At 38.2% G+C, this 23,696-nt stretch overlaps 1 protein-coding gene across 1 annotated transcript in view; it reads right to left on the minus strand.

Annotated features, from left to right (window-relative positions):
• THSD7B (thrombospondin type 1 domain containing 7B) overlaps positions 1-23,696 on the minus strand; it is a gene marked incomplete at its 3' end in the record, with an annotated part of 522,306 nt that overhangs the window by 332,250 nt on the left and 166,360 nt on the right. The window contains exons 6-8 of the mRNA XM_017870201.1: positions 20,334-20,525; positions 18,407-18,641; positions 9,251-9,366 (exon numbers count right to left, since the gene is read on the minus strand). Coding sequence (XP_017725690.1) covers positions 9,251-9,366; positions 18,407-18,641; positions 20,334-20,525 — 543 coding nt within the window. The remainder of the gene's footprint in view (positions 1-9,250; positions 9,367-18,406; positions 18,642-20,333; positions 20,526-23,696) is intronic.

Below are 23,696 nucleotides of genomic sequence, written 5' to 3' on the forward strand. Positions count from 1 at the left end.
TGAGATATATTCATACAACTTCATTACAGATAATAGACTGATAGACAAATGAACAAATAAGTACACAAAAAATAAATAAAAATGATAGAATATTTTTCCCTTTTAACCACATTTGCCAGGAAAACAGAGACAAATCTGATTCTCTAAGTCTCACACATTCTGTGGCCAGCGTCATCACATATGTTCTTGCATTAAGCTATGCAAATTTTTATGAGGAAAATTGAGCTGTGAAGGTAGACTAACTTCTCGTTCAGCAGTTTGCTAGGTTTGCTTAAGCAAATTGGTTCTTGCTAGCATCTATTTATTTGACACGCATTTACTAAGTTCTGTTCTGTCTTAAGTTATTTCTCGGTACCTTGGGGACTGAAAACTGAAAAGGGCAAGGTTTCAGCCCTCAAGGAGTTCACAATCCTTCAGAGGGACACAAAACACTTTTACCAATAGTCAGACTGCAAATATTTCAGACAGAGCATGGAACTTAAGAGGGGGAAATGTTTATTTCCAGCAGAAGGGTCAGAACAAATTCTGTGGAGGAGGCTAGGATTTAGGCTGTAGTAAGATTTGGGCACGCAGTAGAGATGAAGGGAGACATTCCAGGCAGAGGGGAAATCTGATTTTTCTTGCCTTCTTCCATAGTGCCCTGACCTTCATAGCACATTTTGTGACTGCATCTTTATTTTGGTAGTTTTGTGTTCAACTCCTCTGTCTTCCCTCACTGGATGGTATTCTCCATGACGGAGAGATTTCTGTATGTTTCATTCATTACTTTATCCATATACACCAGCGCCTAGCACAGAGCCTGAAATGCAGTGATCATTCAGCAAATATTTGTTGCTAATGGTTAAGAGCTTAGGATTCCATGTGGTTTTGGTATTTATTAATGTTAGTTTTGCAACCTTGGGCTCTATCTTTAAGTGCTGTTTTCTTTTACATAAAATGGAGTAATATTGCTTCTCGGCCCTTTTGGCTAAGATCGAGTGCATAAAATGGAGTAATAATACTTTCAATATAAGGTTGAGGTAAGAATTAAATGGAATAGTGAGAACATTTAAAACCTACTCTGGTGGCAATTTTGAAATATACTTTATTATTAACTCTAGGCAGGTGAGGTGATTGAAATATTAATTAGCTTGATTTAATCATTCCATCGTGTATACCTGTATCAAAACAACACATTGTACCCCATACTTATATATAGTTATTATTTGTCAAATTAAAATAAAATTTTAAAATAGAAATAGAGTAATACATATAAATTATGGCTATTATAAATTTAATAGGAAGAGGCAGTGAAATGAAGCACAACTCCGCTGAAGCCTTTCGGCGGCTAGAATTAACTGGTCTAGTTGGCCTTTCTATAGCTGAACAGGGGCACCAGGACAGACAATATAGCAAGTTTAAACACTGGGTTTTTAAACTTGGTCTTTGCTCCTTTGAGGCCATATGGCAACTTCCCTTGAGGCGTGTGTTGCCTCATCTGTGAAGCTGGACTAATAAAACAGCTCTTCCCTTACCATTAAACTGTCCTGACAATTTATGAGATAGCACATGTCAAATTAATGTGTGATCTATAACATGCAAAGCCTGCACTAAAGGTACTAGGCTTCAAATTTTTGATCTGCTAATAGACAAGCAAGATTATCTGCACCTATGGATGTAGCGAGTAGCTCATTGTCTTGGGATAAAAACAGACAAGCCCTAGAGCCAGAGAAGCCGGGATTTCCACCATGCTCTGATTCTAACATACCGGGTAACCTCGGAGCAGTTACTTGATCTTTCTGAGCCTGGAGATTCTCACCTGTTAGTCATGTATGATTAGACTTACCTCCTGGGGCCACTGTAGGAGGTAAGGGAAAATCCAATAGATTATACTGTAGATTTCAGGTCCTTCAAGCATACATCAATCTCTAGTCCAGAGGGAAGATGGAATAATGGGTTGACAGGAAATAGTTTGGACTGACAATGCTTTCCCTCCCAGATATTACCTGGATTAACATTTCTCTGAAGGAGTTTAGACCAGACTAAGAGTTCTGAGCTCTGAGCAGCAGCTCTCATTCTAATGTAAGTGTTACTCCTTGTCTCAATATGGTCATGAGACTCTAATGCAATGTTGTTATTTTTTTAAACCAAATTTGATAATTTCTTATGCTGTGTTTTAATAAAACAGGCAGAAAATCCCATAATTAAAAAAAGTATAGGAAAAAATAAAATATTTAATTGAGAGAATTTTATCCATGAACTTTTTCTCCTTGTGAAATAGGAAAAGGTGTTTTCATGAATGTTATCAGCAGAACTCCTCAGTTTGGCAGGAGTATGATTGAAAACTGTAATCTCTATGAGCCCAAGTGTTTGTCATTCCTCCTACTAAATTATCAGGAATATTTATTGAGCACTGGGACCATGTAGTGATCTATGGACTTTAAGTTACCGACTAAAGGAAGCAAGTTACACGCAGCAGCACCTGTGAAGACAAAGATACCTGCACTCATGTCTGAGGGCTGGGTCTGGAGACATATTTGTGAGCTATACATCTTACTGTCTTTAATTTCTCAAAAATCTCTTTGGAAAAGATAAAATTATCTAAAATTTACAGAAGAAGCAAAAAAGATTGAGGTAATGTCAATCTCAAGGAAGAGCAAGGTGTTAAAGGGCCTTGAACATTATTTTTTGGGCCAGTGTTCCAGGCTCAAAGCTTTGATTAGTCAAACACAGCAGACCCTCCATTATTTGGGAACAAATGGGTGAACAAAGGTGTGGATGGTTCTGTGAAGAGGAGGGGGCCGCATCTGCTTGACAGGGGAAAGTAAAGAGGAAGGTAGTGCTTGTATGTATTTGAGTGGGCAAAATTCTAGAATCCAGAATAGGTTCTTTTTGACATTCAGATTGACCAATTCCGTAACTGGCCTGGATCTGTGGAATGATCTGTTAATGCCATAGTTTCCTTTAAAAGAAAGCAAAATCTTTAAGCATCAGAACGGACTGGGGGGCCAGGCACGGTGGCTCACACCTGTAATCCCAGCACTTTGGGAGGCCGAGGCGGGCAGATCACAAGGTCAGGAGATTGAGACCATCCTGGTTAACATGGTGAAACCCCGTCTCTATTAAAAAATACAAAAATTTAGCTGGGCGAGGTGGTGGGCACCTGTAGTATCAACTGTCAGGAGACAGAGGCAGAAGAATGGCATGAACCCGGGAGGCAGAGCTTGCAGTGAGCTGAGATTGAGCCACTGAACTCCACACTCCAGCCTGGGCAACAGAGCAAGACTCCGTCTCAAAATATATATATATATATATATGAAAGAACTGACAGGGGAATAGATGTGTTTATTTATTCATTCATTCAACAACAATTACTAAATGCCCACCATGTGCCAGACACTGTACTAAGCAGTGGAAGTTCATTAATGAAATGAAAGACTCCTACCCTATGAGTTTATAGTCTGTCCAGAGTAATACAGGCATAGAAACAGGTGCCATAATACCAGCACGTAGAGGACTTAATAATTGCAGGAACTCAACATAATACAAGCTCTCTGACCTTAAGGAACTTTTATCATCATCATTATCATCTAATAATAATAATAATAAATAATAAATGTTAAGCACTGAGTATTTCTCATCCTCCACCACTAGTAAGAGTCACCTATAGAGAGTTTTAATACTGAAAATTTCCTTTAAACCTGAAGACATTCTGACTGGGGTGAGCTGGGGTGAGTCTCAGACATCTCTGAATTGAAAAAACTCAATGGGGTTGAGATTAAATAAAAACAAATCATAATAAATTTCTATATACCTGGCACTGTTCCATGTGTCCTCCTTATAACGGCTCTTTGAAGTAGCTAGTAATATTACCTTATTTTAGAAAGGAAGAAATTGAAACACGGCAAGTTTAAAGTAATTTGTATGGCAGAGATGAGATTTGAACGAAGAAAATCTAACTCAAGAATCCATGCTACATGCCTAGGTGTTTTTTTTTTTTTTTTTTTTAAATCACTGTCTGTTTTTGATACTGAAAACTCAACAGGTAACTCCAGGAGGGTTGACACAGGAGGAAACGAATTCCACCAAATGAGGTTTCCTATCAACTCCCAGCAGCAGTCTCTGCTGTTGGCTTTCCCGTTACCATGACACTGCTCTCTAGCTCACTCCTTAGAGATGAAAGTTAAAGGAGTTCCTTCAGCCTCTAATTATTTGAGACTGACAAATAATTAATCATTAGCGCCATGGTTTCTAGAAATATTCTGTTGAATATTCTATTTTCAATATACCATAATTTACCTTCAGTCTAATAACTTTACCTCTTTCATATTATCCCTTTCCATAAAGTGGTAAACATATCTGGCAATTGTTTCAACTAGTCCTTTTGGGTGTAGAAGTGGGGATTAATGTATAGAAGGTCCATGAGGTGATAATTGCTTTGTGTAGCCATCATGACATACATACATTGTATTAACCATTAATACTTTGTATTCACATTGCATTCATTTATGCATATGTTTGAAACTTCATATAATTAAATGTTGAAAATATGCAGTGAAGCTCTTTAAAGATTCTCTGATATAAATCATACAAAGGATAATATTGATTTGTGATCTTAAAGTGAAAAAATGAGGAATGACAGTGATGACAGCAGTGACCAACATAATTAATTCCAACACTACCTCGGCAAACAATTATCAGTGATCTCCTATAACAGGCCAAAATGTATGTAAAGACATATTGTAAAATATTAGGCATTAAATGACTGTTTCTCATCCTTCACCGCTTATAAGTTACCTATGGAGAATTTTAGTATCGCAGATATCCTTTCAACCTAAAGACATTCTGACTAGGGTGGGTTTGGGGTGAGGCTCAGACATCAGTCCATTGACAAAACTAAGGGCTAAGAAATGTTGCAGTAAGTGAGCTGTTGCTATTCTTAACTAGACCACATTGGATACTTTAGGCAGGCATTTGTTTTGTAGGCTGAAAAAAGAATAGAAGAAAACAGAAAAAAGTACAAAGGAAATGGTTCTTGATCATTTGGTTAATTTATTACAAGGACTCAACAATTAGACAGGCCACAACAGGCCAAAGCTTGGTAGACCTTTGGTTTGCTTAGAAAAATATGAGACTATCATTGATCCTTTAAGGAAAGACTCAGAAAAGGAGGAGCAAGAAGATCATAAGCATGGCTTGAGATTGTCCATGACTTGAAAATACCTTTATGTTTGAAGGTTTTAGCTCTTGAATCAAGCCACTACAAAATAAAACCTGATGCAATTCATCCATTGCTATGTCACAAATCACTGCTGGTGCACTCAGTCCCCTAAACAACCTTGGCCTTCTGAGAGGTTTAGAATGAATGTGGTTTGGGATTTACATAATCCAGTGATTCCCTGGCTGCTACCACAAACCTATTAAATCAGAATGTATTAGAGTAGATTCCAGGCATCAGTATATTTTAGAGATTTTCAGGTGATTCCATTGTGCAGTCAACTTTGAGGACTGCAAACATAACCACTTCTCAACTTTGATGACCCAACCTGAAGTCACAGATCCAAAAAAAAAAAAAAAAAAAAAAGGAGTTCTTCTGTCTTCATTAGTCGAGGTTTCCACTTGCTCAGGTCCATCCTCCTGGTTCTTTTCCTGATCTCTCAGTTTAAGTTAAACCACTTTTAATCACTCCCCTTCACCTCCCATCTTGTCCCCACTTGCTGGTCTGTCCCCAGTCCATGCTTCTCACTTTACAACTTTGACTGGACATTGCCTCGCCCAGAAATTTCTAATGAACCCAACCCTACCCAGAGCTTTATACCCAACATACACGTATCACCTGGGAACTTATAGAAATGTACAATTCCAAGCCCCATTTGGGTCTATTGAATTAGAATCTGCAATTAATAAGATCCCCAGGGGACTTGTATGTACATTCAAGTTTGAGAAGTACTGTTTTAGGACACCATTTCCCAAAAAGTCTGTTGAAGGATACTCTCAAGGACACAAAATCCACTGCCTAGATTTTAATCCACACTCTTCTATCTCTTTATAGAACATCTGTACATTCAAAATATATGCATTGAGTGGCAACTATATGCCCCATACTAGGCTGGGTTTAAGAGTATCCAGCTGTGAAGATGGCAGAAGTGGTCCTCGTATTCATGGACTTAAAGTCTAGTAGGGGCAACTCTAACAAGAAAAGATAAGTTAAGGGGATGAATAGGACGATGTGGGGTAATCTACTTAATGGAGGAGGATGTGGGGGGATCTATGGTAGTCTGATAGATGACAGCAGCATTCCAGGGCAAAGGCAGGTCTCTGTGGATACACAGGCTGAGGACCTAGGAAGGAAGGGTAGTGAAGAGAGTGGAGTGCCAGCCTCATGCACAGCAGGTACAAACTATACAACTACACAAACACTTGCCCAGTACCTACTCGGTGTCAGGGGGTGGTCTAAGTGCTTTCTTTATAGGCAGGTGTTATTATTAACCTCCATTTTACAAATTAGAAAACTGAGGCAAAGAGACATTAAGTAATCTATCTGTCACACAGCAAACATGAAAATGCACCCACAGTTATCTGGTTCTAGCATCCATGCTCATATGCACCAATGTACAGACTCTTGAACTGGGAGAAAAACATGATACATTCAAGAAGCTGAAAGAAGGGCCATATGTCTAGAGTTAAAGCAAGTTTTGTTCATGGATCTATGGCCTTCATCAGAATGAGGGAGAGGAGGCACAGGAGGGTCACTATTCAGGGGGCCCTAGCTTCTTACAACTGAAAATTTCCGGGACCAACCTCATAGTTATTGAATCAGAATTTCTAGTCATGGATCCAGAAATCTGCATATTAGTAATGCTTCCAGGTGATTCAAATGCAATAAAGTTTGAGAACTATAGGTTTATAGATACAATTTCCTCCAAAATTTTCCCCCTCTTATAGTGTCCTTTAATTAACCCATGGTTACTTAATAATATCTTAGTCCCAAGCTATAACCTAAAAATTAGGGTAAATAGGATTGAAATGGAAAGCTGGAAGAAATCTGAAAATTGAATCTTTGCCTCTGTTGGTCCCTGACTGCCAAGCTGTGAAAAGAATTATCTGGGCTTGAAAAGTTGGCAGCAAGGAGGGACCACAGAGACTTAGAACTATTTTCATTACAATGCCAATGATTTAAACAACTAATTGAATCTCTGGAAATTGGAGTAAAATGTAAAGTTCCATGAGGAACAATTATTTCACATGCCCTGTGATTCTGCTGCCTTTACCCAATGCTAGGAAAAGACTCTCTAGTAGCAGAGAGAATTTTCTTGAATGTAGAATAGGTGGACTAGCAGTGGCTTAAGTAATCTCTGGTCACCAGGGCACACTGGCTCAACAAAGTTAATCTGCTTCCCTATGTATCAAGAGACTTCAAAAACTCCAACACCTATTTCTGGCTGCTGGTGGGGTATTCTCTTAAATCCAGTCTCTTTTTATAACAATTTAACAGGAATTGTACTAAACTCTCATGAATAAGAAGTTAAAATGAATAGCTAAACATCAACAAGACTCCATCATCATAGATTATATTATTCCCTTGCATCTTTTCAATATTTATCTTTAAGAGCCTGAAATGTTTTTAGGTACATTATCATTAAAATTCCCAAAGTCAGTCTCCTACATGCTGTCTTTCAAATGGTTCAGATGATGCTGCCTTTCAAATGGTTCAGAATAGAGACAGAAGCTTTTCTATCCTTGCCTGCTTTGAAATGACATTACCCTGGCTATTTAACAAACCCTGTTCATCCAGTTCATTTACTTTGGATCTTCACTCAGAAAAAAACAAGTTTTGGAGAGTTTCTAGAAGAGATTGTTGTTTCCACCCCCAAAAGATTAAATAAAGCACTGTATTTTCAAAGCACTTTCTTATTCAATGTATTTATTTCCAATTCTATCCATAAGCAAATCTCATTGTATGCTACTACATTAATTCTGTGACAAATGATCATCAAGAAGATGAAATGCCATAGTTATAAAACTTCATGCTGGTACTCCACCGTTGCAATACAAAGATGATAATTTTCAACAGGTGCCACAGCTCTGTTTTCAATCACTGAGAGGTGTTTCAATGACCATCAGATCTATGTCAATATTGGCCTTATTTTCATGTCACTCTCATGAAGTGATGCCATAGATACGTGAGTCAAAGAGCATGTGAAGGATCTTAGATGCACACAGCTGGAATTATCCAAGGAAAATAAATCTCTGACAGCTTCTCTCTCTGCAGAACTGCATACTTTCTTCTTTCTTCTTCCAGGAAGCTGGTGTAGCAAGAGAGCCATGCCCTGCTTGAGAGGACATGGCTGCCCAGAGAAGCCCAGGGACCAGTGGATGAGACTCACTGAACTCCGGGCATTAGAGGTAATATTCTTTCTGTCTTTCCTTTTCTTGGATTTGCCTTTTGTAACCATGCAATGGTAAAATCCAAAGGACCAAGGCTAGTGTCTGAGACTAGGAGAGAGGGACCAAGTTATTAACTCTAGATCTTAGGCCAAAATGGAGTTTTGGGATGAGGATTAATTATATCTTCACATGAACTAGCCCATCAGAGAGCTGCAATAAGCTTTGGGGAAAAGATCTGTTCTAAGAGAGGGGTAACTTTAGCATATACTCCTATGTGTTCATCTAGGACTTCACTATTAAGTATCCTGGATTAAATCCCTTCAAATATACCCAGATGTATAAAGTATCACCATCAAGAATAAAGAAATATAAATCATATATTGCCAATTTCTGTACTTGTTGAATACTTTGTAATGTATCTGCTCTTGTACTCCATGTACTTATATTCATCAGTGATGTGAGCATTGTATTCAAGCCCTATATTCTAATGAGAATACCTGGAACTGGGGTCCAGACACACAAGAGTCACATAGAAACTGTGATAGTGATGATGTTTTATAAGGAATCACATGGGAATGACTGTTCAAAATGTCACAATGGGGTTAGCAGAAGATGAATACTTCTGCAATATATACAGGTGGAATTATGACATAACAGAATATAAATTATAAAATAACAGAATATGTTTTCTCTTCCAGGCTCTGATAGATCTGGAAATAAAAGATTTCATTTACAAACTTTACCAAACTTGTTTCCAGGGTAACAGGCAAATGAGAGAGAGAGAAAAAAAAAGGTGCTTGCATTCCACAACCTCTCACTTACTTAGCTATGGAGAAACAATCAGGTTAGGGAAGAAAGGACTAAGAATGCAGCATCCACCTACCTGCTTGGCACATCCTTGGACAGGGTGTCCACTCACTGAAAGCAGTCACAATACAGTCTTTTTTGCATGGGAGAAAACAGGGGCGCACGGTTTCAGGCCGAGTAGAATCTGGACATCTGTCAATGTGAAGAGACCATGTCAATGCCTCTTTGAGAGACTAAGTGGTTGAACACAGAACTATAGAATTTTAGAACCGAAAATATTAAGGCCCTCATGTTCCTTTAATAGGTGAGGGAAGAAAGACGCCTGGAGGTGGAGCTACTTGCCCAAGCACTCTTGCCAAAGAGTGCTTTGGCAAGGTGGAGCTACTTGCCAAAGCTGGAGGCAGAACCTGAAGCAGACCTCAGCTCTCTTGACCTAGAGACCAAAATAACTCTTCACTACACCAGTTTAAAAATAACCTCTGAAACCAATGAAAGATGAATGCTGAGAAAGTGTCTCACCATCAGCATACACTAATTTTATCTTTTTCACAAGGAAAAAATTGAAATACTGTTTTATATGTTTTATTCAGGGTGATATATCAAATTAGCAATATTCTACAAAAGAAAGAATTATAAAAGAAATATAAAATATATTGGGAAACAAAATCTTTGATGGTCACTAAAAAATACTAGGAATCTTTGATCATTAACAGAATTCTAGACTACTTAAATGATTAACAGGTATTTCTTTCCCTTTCTTTCCTTTATTTTCTTCTCTCTCTCTCTCTCTCTCTCTCTCTCTCTCTCTCTCTCTCTCTTTCTCTCTCTTTCGAAACGGAGTCTCACTCTGTCCCTCAGGCTAGAGTACAGTGGCACAATCTCGGCTCACTGCAACCTCCACCTTCTGAGTTCAAGTGACTCTCATGCCTCAGCCTCCCAAGTAGCTGGGATTACAGGCGCACCACCACGCTTGACTAATTTTTGTATTTTTAGTAGAGATAGGGTTTCACCATGTTAACTAGGATGATCTTGATCTCTCAACCTTGTGATCTGCCCTCCTCAGCCTCCCAAAGTGTTGGGATTACAGGCGTGAGCTACCACGCTCAGCCAATTAACAAGTATTTCCACAGAACACATAGACTGAAAAGTTGGAAGAAGCAAAATATGACAACCTGTTAATAACAAATATATGAGCCAGCATTAACAAGAAAAAAGATCTTGATTTTATTATTTTGCTGATAATTAATTTAATTCTCAGACTTGGGAAGAAAGTAATATAAATAGTTAATGGATTCACAATTATTTGGAAAACTAAAGTCTCAGCAAATAGCAAGCAAGTTTTTGTTCGTTTGCTTGCTTGTTTATAGAGTAGAGATGGCTAAAATCACATGTATTGTATTCTACAACAGTGTTACACCAAGAAGAAAAACAGGAAAGCACTTTACACTATACATTTGGTTTTTAAATTCTGTTTCCCATATGTTTCATATAAAGAACAGAGATGCAGTGTGTGTAAAGTTTAATAGTGTGAGCTCTGTATCGGATAGCCAGTGCTGAGTTAAGTAGTCTGCCTACATTCTTTCAGTTACTCTTAACAGCAAGGACGAGCATTATAATCTTCATTTTCATATCATAAGCTGAGGTGTTGAAATGATAAGTAATGGACCCAAAGGTTCATGGAGACAAAGCACCTGAAAAAATTATGATTGAATAAACACCAGTCTGGCAATTAAACAGATAATTAATAGACTTCCAGTAAGAGAGAACACAGAAAAATGGAAAAGAGAAAATTGATGAGGAAATAATGGACTAAACTACTACAGAATTGAAAAAGGGATAATTCAGAGTGAAAAACCTAGGAAGTATATACAAAATGACCAATATGCAAATACAGGGACTGTCCAAATTTCAAACACAAAGAAAACGTTAAGAGGAGAAACTAGCAATCCCAATGCTTTGGGAGGCTGAGGCGGGAGTATTGCTTGAGGCCAGAAGTTAAACACTAGCCTGGGCAACACAGCCAGATCCTGTGTCTACAAAAAATATAAAAAATATTAGCTTGGCATGGGGATACATGCCTGTAGTCCTAGCTACTTGGGAGGCTGAGACCAGAGGATCACTGAAGCCCAGGAGTTCAAAGCTGCAGTGAACTATGATCACACCCCTGCACTCTAGAGCCTGGCCAATAAAGCAAGACCCTATCTCTATAAAAGAAAGAAAGAGAAAGAGTGAGAGAAAAAGGAGGAAGGGAGGCAGGGAGGGAGGGCAGAACAGAAACTAATAACTGTTAGGGCAAAAGGAAGAAAATGGGTCATAAGGGCAAAAGGAAGAAAAATGGGTCATCTAAGAAGGGAGAGGAATCTGATTGACATCAGACCTCATCAACTTACATAATTATAAATCTGAAAGCATTTTCATAGTGTTAACATTTTAGAAACAATGCATAGGCAAAACACAGAAGAATAAATTTTGTTTTGAGATAAAATGTTCCAAAACATCATTCTGGTCACAGAGAGTACAGGATGAGAGCTAGAAAGAGGAGAGAGGATGAACACTGGATGTCCTCCTCCAACAAAGCAGGTGTTCAGAGAGTTGATCTAAACACAAATGAAATAAGAAACAAAATCATTATGAACAAAATGTTTGTGTCCCTCTCAAAATCTGTATGTTGAAACCTAACCCCCAAAGTAAAAGCATCAGGTGGTGGAGCCTTTGGGAGATAATTAGATCATGAGGTTAGAGCTCTCATGAATGGCATTAGTGTCCCTTATAAAAAGAGACACCAAGCTGGCTTCCTCTCTGTGTTCTCCACCATGTGAAGGTACAAGAAAGTGGCCACCTGCAAACCAGGAAGAGGGCTTTCCCTGGAATTCAACCATGAGGTGACACTGGTCTCGGACTTTCAGCCTCCAAAACTGTCAGAAATAAACGTGTTTGTTGTTTCAGCCACCCAGTCTATGGTATTTTTTCTTATAGCAGCCCAAACTGACATTGACAAAGGTTCTAAGGAACTTGATCAAAAGTACTACTGTAACCAACCAACAGAATGCCAACATTCTGGGAGGAGTCAGAAGAGGAACTAGTGAAAATGAGCTGAGGTCGATTACTTTCATGGGAGTAAATCACGGAATGACAATTTTAAATTGATAAATACAGTGCTGAAAAATATATAATTCAGAGTTAGAAGGTAAACACCAGAAAGGGAGAAGGGCCAGAGATATACACTTGAATTTGCTTGTATCCACATAAAGATATAGGGGAGGTAGATGAGTAATGAATAAAGTGGTTGTTGGTGACAGGGAAGAAGGAGGGAAGTGGGTGAATGAGAGCCGGGGTGGCATAAGGCTTCCAACTGTTCACCTTTTTATAGTTACAATTACTGAACTATGTGTCTGTTTTCCCAATCAAAATTCAGAGAGAGACAGAAAAAAAATTCAGCAACTGTTAAAAAGTGGTTGTGCTATACAAGTACATTTTCTGGCTTTGATAATGTACTATGATTATGTAAGATGTTACAGCTGGGGGAAGCTGAGTGAAGGGTACATAGGATCTCTCTGTACAATTTTTGCAAGTCGTTTTGGATCTATAATTTTTTTTTTTAAAGTGATTGTGTTAAGGAAGTAGGATATGAAGTAGAGGAGGAGGTGGTTGAGAACCTACTGCTTTCCACCATCAATCCCTCTATTATTTAACTAATACAATAAAACATGTAACACTTTGACAAAAATTAATTAAAATTAAAAGATATATACTCCAAAAAATGCTCATAAATTCATTCTTATTAGTGGCATTAACTATCTTGAATACATATATACACACACAAGTCATCTATCAAATAGATTGATTCAATGAGCATAACAAGAGAAAGAAAGATGACTGACATTATCAGGATACAGTGTTATTTAAACAAGCTACTCTGGTAAGGAAAATTTATATCATACTTTAGTAAAGATAAGAAAACACTAAAATCATTCCTAAGTCTCTTACTAAGTTTTTAAGGTCTTCTAAAAATGAATTGACCTGCCATTTATTCTAACTCCTCTTCAACCTCTCCTGGTAGATAGCTGGGAATGAAAACACAACTTGAGCAATGCCGACTTCCTGTGCCCAGGAGTCACAAGGGTTCCCACATGGACCCACCCAACCCTCAAACATTCACAAAACAGCCTGGAAATTTTTGTGGTGCAACACTTCAAACTTTCTATAGAGAGTTGCTAACTATCTCAGGAACTTTACCGGCTTCAATTAGGAGTAGGAGTTAATCTCTTTTAGGGAACTGATATTGTCCATTTTATCGACCCTTTATTGGCGTCACTCACCACAAACACTCACTGAGTAATACTTGAACTCTCCGTGATATGGCCCTTTCTCTCTCAAGTCCAAAAGAAAGAGTATCATTCCCTCGAGAGCAAGGCCAAGCTTAGGTTACAGTGCTATCACAGAAGACACGAACTGCGGGCTCTCCCGGAAATGCAAGTTATTTTTGGTTTGGTAAGGGCCAAATATTTTCTTGCAACTGAAATTGTCTTTTTGTCACTTCCCCTGCCAATCAGGTTTACCTTTTCCTCAGGGATTCAACTTTTCTTCCTATTTATCTACACATTGTCTATCCTTTCATGCATCGTCACATTTCCAATTTCCATAAATTTTCTCATAGTCCTCAAAAATAGTCTTTGGCTATTAGCAACCTAGGTGCGCCCCAATTTCTTAAAACAGTAAAGTTGGTTTTCTGTATCACTGTATTGTCACTGACAGAGAAAAGACATTTGATAACTTTTGGGCTGCTGATGCTGTGTGTGTACATACATGCACATGCTGTACATACACTAATTTTGAGTGCCTTGATGGCAGAATTTCATTTTATATCATGTCTTAAAAATCCCATATTTAGCTCAGTGTAAATGTTTAGTAACAGTAAGTGAATGATTGAATAGTATTCTGTGCTACTGAAGCCTGAAGACAACTAAATCCCTGGGGAATATTAGGCTTATTTCTCCAGCTATTTCCTCAACAAAACTGAAGCCTTGAAACCCAGAGAAACAGATGGATTCACTTTTTAGTTAGTAAGCATATATGACCCCTTGCCTTTTGTCAAAATTTAACTTCCCGCTTTCATGTAATACTCTGATTTTGGATTAGCAATGCTCTCCATAAAAGGGAATAAATTCTATTTCGATGAATATATTTTCCTGGACTTGCACTGGAATGTTCTATAACTCTTGTCTCTTGGCCTCATTGTAGGCTTCAGTTTTATTTATTTTTAAGACAGAGTTTCTCTCTTGTTGCCCAGGCTGGAGTGCAATGGCGTGCCATATCAGCTCACTGCAAGCTCCACCTCCCAGGTTCAAGCGATTCTCCTGCCTCAGCCTCCCGCGTAGCTGGGATTACAGGTGCCTGCCCCACACCCAGCTAATTTTTGTATTTTTAGTAGAGATGGGGTTTCACCATGTTGGCCAGGCTGGTCTCAGGCTCCCGACCTCAGGTGATCCACCTGCCTCGGCCTACCAAAGTGTTGGGATTACAAGTGTGAGCCACCACGCCCGGCCAGCTTCAGCTTCTTATAAGCACTGTGCTGAAATACATCACATTGAGCTACAAAGACCTGCTGTTTTTTAGCTATGCTTCCATGATTAGTCATCTGACCCAGGAACTGATGTATTCATCTCACTCAGCTAGATGGGGAAACCTGCCAAGCTTTTAAACATTAAATGTTTAAATGGAGCCATTTATTGCTATATCTCACAAAATGCCAGTTGTTTTCACATTAAAGGCAGAAAGCACCTTATCAGGAACTTTGAAAGGCTTTGAGTTATGTGTTTTCAATCTTTATTATCATTCTTTTTTGTACACTGCCACTGGGGAAAGAAAAGCATTGAATAGTAAAACAAAACCAAACACAACTTCAGGAAGATCCCAACAAGCTCTCATTCTGATTCAGTTGTGCCCAGCTAGCTCTCATTTTCTGATATGATCAGTTCTATTACTCATACAATGGTAACAGTCTCACCTGTACAATTACATGGAAACCAAAACACCAACCCAGGGACACAAGAACTTGCGAGAAACTCTATGCCTCTCAGTGCAGCGGGTTTAGTGATATAACATTATTTTGATCCACATCCTCCATGGAGTCATGCTTCCTTCTCTTTTCTGAAGGCTACTTTTGTCTAGGGTATTTTCTTCTTCCTTTCCATTTCTCTATCCCCATCCCAAAGATTTCATACATGACAGGGGATCTTTTCCCACTGCAATGAATTTCATGTGAAAAAGAGCAAAAGTATATTTCTGGAGGCATAGCAAAGGATACTCTAAATTGCTGATAATCTCCCTGGTGCTTCACCGGACACTAGGTATTATTTTCTTAGCTCAATTAATCTCATTAACCTCAAGAATTTTAATTAATTTCACTAAAGTCAATTCAGGATGCTCATGTTTAACAGGATTATTTGGAGACATACAGCAAGAATTAAAACTAGGTTGTTAAGTCTCCAGCCTCATTAACAGTACAGAAAGTAATTAGCAATGTCTTTACATTTGTATGTGTATGTTAGGGAAAACATCTGTACAATTGATTTTTCTGTGCTGGTAAACCACAGCAAAACTGGAGATGACTTACTGTAATAATAATATTTCAGTCTCACTTATGTACATTTTAAAACAAATGCATATTAGCTTATGAATTATGTTTTAAACTACACACTTCTGTTCCTGTGATTTTTTTCTTAAATCATCTTTAACATTTGAGTAAGCTGATGTGCTCAGAAACCTTCATAAAACTGTTATTTAAAGTAATAATGATGATGCAAGAAGAAATAGACGCTGATTTGAACATATAACTCAACTTTTTCGGTCCGAATAGCCCTTTAAAATATGATGATAATTCATGGAATAGGTATTAGTCTCAATTCTAACACCCTTTTGCTAAAAAGCAAACAAGTTACATTCATGTCCTGTGAATTTTCCTGTCATGGTGATTCAAAGATGAAAAGCTATGTGGAAGGGAGATCCGACTTCAGGCATGCTAAAATTTTTCATCACTATAAAGAATAACAGTTTGCTGCATTTTATGTAGGGTTACTCCTACATCTAAGCCATACTTACTTTTATTTTTATATTCATTCTAATCTTTTGTGCATCTTAAGCAGTTTAAAATTTAGGTCATAAAAATAAACATTTTCTAGGCTTCAATTCTTCTCAGATAAAAGGAGTTCTCATGTCTGCATAACACCTTTATAAAACTTACAAAACTTTACCATAACCTCATGACTTAGGTTATCACCTGAAGCAGGTGATACTGAATGTTACTGTCCATATTTGTCTATAACTTCCATTGATTCATTGGTCCAATCAATCCATGTGGTGCTATGGCTACCAGGCAAGTCGAAAAATACAACTGATACAAGTTGACATTTCCAAAAACACTGCTAGCAATGTAGAGTTAGGTTCCAGAGCAAAAACAGTATTTATGAGCTAAAAAGAGCAGGTCATATGTATGACATGTTCACTACTTTTCATGACAGTCCTCTTTAACACAATTTATCATGGGAGATTAAATGTTTTTCTTGAAGCAAAAGATAAACATCAGCTTCCCTTGATCTTCATATCCAATCCTTGGCAAACCTATCACTCCTCTACACATAGGTTTAGTTCATTCATAAATTCCAGAAATGTTTACACTAACTACCTGCCAGATGCTGTGCTAGACTGGGGTTGGAACAAGAAAGAACACCCAATCCCAGAACTCTGGGAGCTACATTTAGGAGAAGAGAAAGGTGAGATGTTCCAGTCTATGCTTCCCTTCAAGTCACAGTGTGAGTTGCAAATACATGACTCCATGTGTATTTGCAAAACCATCCGCTCATCAGATGCTCTAACACAAGCTCTGGGCAGTGTCTGGCCAGTCTGCACTCTATCCACCATAAGCAGTTCATTTCCCATAACAGAGCTTGTGTGACTTTCCTTACACATGGCCAAAGTGGCTTCCATGACAGTGTGGATCAGGCCCAGAGCCCTTCACCGTGGGTCCCCAGACGAAATTATTCAGTGTTTCCATTGCTCATGAGAGAAACACAAATTAAATTGAATTAGGCAGAATACTGAATGTATTTTCATATTTTGCCATGGAGGGCAGGGTGTAGTCAGTAGGGAGAGGACCACGGTTCAGTGCTGCCAGGATTTGTTCCAATTGCGTATCTGTTTCTTCCTGAGCATCAGAATGAACCTCTCCTTTTACTTTTTCCACAAGACCTGACCTTGTCTATGGCAACTCTCAGCTCATATGCTTAGAGTATCATGAACAGAAAAAAATAAGTTTCCTTCTCCCAGCTTGAAAATCCCTGAGGAGGCACTCTGTGTTGCCTAGCTTATGACGCTAGACCAAAGCTGGCAGCAGCTCATCCTAGTGTCCCACACCCTGTGCCTGGAGTGGGGTCTCCAAATATGGCCACTGGGAATCTCTCCAGATAGACCAGTCACAAGCCTCTCTATAATGCATAGGGCCCTTCTGTTTTCTTCTTTACCAGCCTTCCCACAGGAACTTTAGGAAAATATACATCTCCTCATTTGATCTAGTGATAAAACTCCCACAGCCAGTTCTTTAGTCAATTACTTTTTTTCCTCCCATCATTTGCAGTTGTTCTTGATCCTTTTTGACATCTATATCCTAGTTTCCAAGCCCATATTTTCCTACTGTCTGTAAAAAATTTTATATCTCCATGTACAGAGAGTATAACATGCATGAGATTGTAAGCCATCCAAGGGCATGGATTCGTTTAGTCTAATTAGAATGATTGTAGTATGAATGCATCTATTTAATGCAGGAAAGATCTGTGGAGTCTAAAGAAGAGTAAGACACAACCCTTTAATGCAAAGCACAGAACCTAGCTTTATGTTGACCTCATCTTTATGTGATTTGAGAAGATTAAAAAATACTGAAGTCAGCTCTAGAAAATTTGTTTGATTATTCAAACACATTCAATGTTTGTGGACACTATTCATTTTTATCCATGTACTGATATATTAATACATATTGTAAATGTACCAATGATACATACCATAACTGTGTTTATCCTTGTTTGAGGCACATGTTTTAATCTTTAACAGTCAAACAGCAACAACAAACCCTCTTACTCTATCAGAGACCCAGAAATATCTATATCTTGATAAATGCTTTCAACTAAAAATACTCAACATGAAATAATCAAATGCATTTTCAGTAACAGGCTAATAATACCTTTTGGTCATCACTTGTCCCACATGACTCTTGACACAGAAGACCCTCCGAGTCTGAATGCCTACACCACACGTGGCTTCTCCATTCCAGCCAATGGTTGCATTAAGGGCAGTTACCAATGTGTCCTCAGAACAAGGGCCCCAAGGTGATGTCTCCCAGTAAAGTTGCATACAGGAATGGTCATTACACAAACGATGCTCTTGGAGAGCCTGACTAGGGGGACATGGCTTTCCACCTGCCAAAAATAAGAACAAAAGATAAGACATAGTTGTTGCTGTTGTTGCTGTTCTTGTTTTTGTTATTTCTGCCGTTTTAATGGTCTAGAGAAATAGCTTTGCTGACATAGCCTTCCAAAGACGTGAGCCACTGTGCTGTTCTTTCCAATCTAAGAACAGGGATTTTTGTCCTGAGCAACACCTGAGGATAATATTGTGCGTTCTTTTTCACTAAATAACAAGCGGCAGTCCACATCAATTAGATTTTAAAATTAATTGACTCTATTGCCCACCACTGCAGCATGTATCTCTGAGATAAAACTCCAAAGAAATCTGCTTTTCAAAAAATATCTTTATGCTTCATGTATTAGTTAGAATAGTCTATGACTTCGAAGTGATATTATCTTGAACACACACACACACACACAAAACACACACACACACACACACATACCCCTTATGCAGCATGGTCTTCCTTTCCTATGAAAGGCGTTATTTTTCTAAGAGAACCATTTTAAGACACCCATCCTCCATCAAGCAGTGCATTTCACTGCAATTTGAGGAATCCAGAAATATCTGTTAACATTTGGAAAAGAGAGCCCCCTCCTTAAACTCTGAAATAATACCTGACAACGTGCTATCCCCTGGCAGGAAGACCAGACATACATGCATCCATAGACTCTTGGATGAGTCAGACAACCCAATTTCATTATTGCCTTTTTCACAACATTTTATTTCCATATAAAAGTGGTATTTATCTAAAGCACCGATCTTTTCCTACTCTTCCACACTTTAATGGTTTATTCAGTGGGCCAAATGTCCAAGATTTGCGACCTTGGTTTTGTTGTTCTTGATTTTTTTTCCCATTCACCCCGTCCAGAAATATAAAAGACAAGAGCAGAAACCAACTTCACTTTAAGAATATGAAAATCTTCATTTATCTTGACCCTGGCCCCATTTCTCAGGATCAAAGAACAGAAACTTACTTAAAAAGTAGTTTCTCACAGCCAGTGGCCATGCTGTCCTGCTGTTCTAACTGAGCCATGGGCAGAAAAAGCCAAGGGAGGGCATGAAAGAAATGACGTGTGCTGGAGATAGAGACCATCACCGTAAATTACTGGAACAGCTGCTCCTGTAATTTGTTCTGATGTCACCTGTTTATATTCTCATAGCACTTTTTAGCTTCATCAAAGCCATTTTCACAGTCTTCATGCTGTGCCTCCCTCCTGCAGAATGCTGGCATGACACAACAGGATACCAGCATTCATGGATCAGGTAGTTTGCAGATGTTAGTGGCAGTTCCCAGTTGAGAAGCCATGTCTCCTGATTATTAATTTGAAGCTCTTTTTACTAAGCATAGTCTAATTATGTTCCCAACTGCACAAGCTATCTTCAGTTTGGATGTGTGTCAACCAAACTCTGCCTTCTTGTCTTAAGAAGGGTATTGAAAAATAACATCCATCTGATTGCCATGGTCCATACACAGGTATGTGGTAAAGCAATTCATGTAAATGAGTGAACCCAGCATAGCTAAACTAGAGGATCAAAGCAAAAAGCATAGAGGGAAATGAAACGGTTAACTTGGATTCAGGGAATAGAGATATCATCTATGTGTGACTATTTCCTCCATATAAACTTCTCTATCACCAATGAGGAAAAATGATAATAATTGAGCTAATGCATCCAGAGTGAAAACATTTTCTGTTACTCACCTTCCCCAGCCAGTGCCAGGATAGTTCTTGACCTGGTCTGTTTCCCATCTGAGTTTTTATTTGAACAGGACTGGGAACAGGATGACCACTCCGTCCACTCGCTCACCACACAGTCCATTCGGCAGGGAATTTCACAAGCCTTCCTCTCAGGAGGAGGTGGTACTGGGCAAAGACTCCCTGATACCTCTTCTCCTACAATCAACAAGATCAAGACAGTTGGTGATTAATGCACAATCAAGGCTAGTCTAAGGAACAGTTAGGCTCACTGCTTTATCTATTACTTCAGTTTAAACTACCAAAAAAAAAAAAAAATGAATCCAGAAATGTCTGTTAAAGTTTGGAGAAGAGAGCCCCTCCTTAAACTCTGAAATAATACCTGACAATGTGCTATCCCCTGACAGGAAGACCAGACATACATGCATCCATAGACTCTTGGATGAGTCAGACAATTCAATTTCATTATTGCCAAATGGTTGAAGACAGTTTCTTCAGCCATTCACAATATTTACATCAGAAAAAACTGCCAGGAGATAATTTGGCATTTAGAAAGGTAGAGACTGCAGCAAAACTCCCATTTGTAATCCTTCAGAGAGACAAAGTTGACTTCTTTCAGAAACAATTGAGCCATGGATGGCTGAAGACACATGTGGTAGATGTGTTACGGACAACCATATATAACAAGTATATGCTTTTCTTCAAAATGGAAGTCAGAGCCGTCCGTTCACCTAAAAACCACAATTTATGTTGAGCCTTCTAATCTACTAAATTAAAAGGGATTTTATAATTCTAGCTTTCTTTTGGGTACATTCACCTCCAAATATGCAACCTTATGCAAGATTATCACACAATGACTCTTGTTCTCCTTTTTCATGGTGGTAAATTATCCAAAACTAACATGAAACTGGACCTGTGGCTAAAGTTATGTTAACAAGTTGACATAAAGTGGACAGCCAGTCTGAAGTTCTCCCTAATACATTTACTATTCCCCCTTGAATAATCTAATGCATTGCTAAACCAAAAATAACTATACTCAAAAATACTGCACAAACACACCAGTAGTCAAGGATCCTCAATTTTGCTATTGCCTCAGTGCCTTTCTATAAATACTATTTACAATCCTTTGATACCATATCATAGAACATGATTTTTCAGAAACTATAAAATAATGGAGTTTTATAATTAACAGATGTTAGGACTAAAGGGATAATTTCTAAGTAACGGAAAAATATCTCAAATGACTACAATGGCTTCTTAAAACTCTCAGCTTATTTATTTGCTATTATTAGAATTCAAATATTCCTCTTTTATAGATAATAACTCAACTCTTACTATTCCCCTCATTCACAGTCTCCTCATAAAAACAGAGGACACAAAGAATAGTGACATCAGTTATTGTTTGAAATAACAACATAAAATGTGAAATGGCAACTATAGGAGAGAGGCAGTTTTGTTTGTATGACTTTATGGCTTTGAAATTCTCTTGTCATGATCTGGCTGAAACAAAAAAATAAATGCAAAGGGAACTAGTATTTATTGAACATCTCCTTGTGCCAGGCACTGTGTTTTGCATATATCACTCAGGCTTTGCATATGTTATTGAGTTCTCACAAGAAACTCTGAATGGCAAGTGTGATCCATCTCATCTCATAGATGAGGGCTCAGAGCAGAGGCTCAGAGAGGAAAGTTTGCTCATGCTTACACGGGCCTGAGCTGGGGAGCAAACCCGAACTCTCTGACTCTAAACTTCTGCATCTCCCATTAACCATGCTGTGTCTAATTCCAAGGAGATGGATATTCTTTTTCTAAGGAAGTAAATAAAACAAGCTGACAGTCAGCAAGACTGCCTGAAGGAGAAGATAGGGCACAGCTAATATCTGTATTCATATTTGTAAATGAGGCCAGGATCATTGCCCTTGAGGTACAAATAAAGCTTTTCAAGCATATTATGAGAAGTCATAGAGGTTCTAGCAGATAATCAAGCTGAAAGACCAGTTCCAATAATTCTTTCTTCAGTCTCAATCTATTTCCAGGTTGAGGCCACACTGTGTGTAACACACACACACCCAATACAGCACTTTCCCAAGTATAGAAGCAGGCAGTCCAAACAAAAGGCCCAACCTACATCTAATCAAAATTTAATTTCCACACTTGTGAATATTATTAACATAATCTATACACAAAATATTTTAAAGCTATGTATTGCAATAAACATTTTGAGGAACAAGATATTTGTTTACGGGTTTTATGAATAAAAGTAAGGGGAAAGGTGGGGAGTGTTGGGTTAAAATAGTAACATTGGTTTCATTGCTGAAAACTTCTCAGTGTTGAAAATGCCAATATATATTGTAAGTTTCCTAGAAGGGAAATGAGATGTAGTGCTTTTCATCTGTATTTGATTGGGGCCATACTTTTTGAAGAGTATCTGTCTCTTTCTTTCAGAAATGGTACTTTTATGAGTATGCTTTGAGAAAACTCTACATTAAAGAATTATAGAACTGTCAACTACTATTTGATGAGTAAATACTATGTCCAAGACATATGATGGGATAAAAATAGATGGGTTGACTGTTACTTATCTTTCTAGAGCTCATGATTAATGATGAAGATCAGCTATTAACACATAAAAGTAAAACCAAGCCCAAAAGTAAATGTCAAGTTGCAACTGTGTGATTCAAACGTAAAATATTTTAGTGATTCAGGGGATTGGCATGGTTCCCTCCAACAAGGGAAATAAAAGGGCTGAGAACTTGTGGCAAGGATGGAGGGTATTTCAGGCGTTGGAAGGATCAGCAAAGGTTACGTAGGAAAATATGAGGTATCTGGAAGATAGTTAATACTGAAGGTGTGTCATGAAAAGAGAAAGCCTATCTTGGAGGAGTTATTTAACATCAAATTCCAACTGATCTAGACAGAAACATAAGTTTTATTATATTTCTGCCTTCCTTAAATTCCCAGGTACTCAGGTTTCCCGTGACCCAAATTTACCATCCTCCCTGTCATTATGTTTAGTGTTCTCAGTATTCACTTCAAGCGCTCAAATACTTTTAAAAATCTCAGCCTTTTTATAAGCTGATATACCTATTTCCTCAGTGAACTTTAATGTCAATAGTCCCACCAACACCAACCTTTTGATAGTTTGGCTATACAGGCTAACTCAGAAAAGTGAACAAATAGATCAGAACTTCAGGGAAGCCAAACTAATAGTCATAAGCATCCTGTAATTCCTGTGGGAGTTATTTTAAAAGAAATCTTGAAAAAACAAACAAACAAAAAAAAACTGCACAATGGTGTCTAAGCTGCAATGTGTCTAGCCAGACTCAATTAAGTGTATTAAGGTGAATTGTAGCTACCAATATTTACTCA

Source organism: Rhinopithecus bieti, unplaced genomic scaffold (assembly GCF_001698545.2).
Source record: "Rhinopithecus bieti isolate Rb0 unplaced genomic scaffold, ASM169854v2 scaffold_5313, whole genome shotgun sequence".
Lineage (NCBI taxonomy): Eukaryota > Metazoa > Chordata > Mammalia > Primates > Cercopithecidae > Rhinopithecus > Rhinopithecus bieti.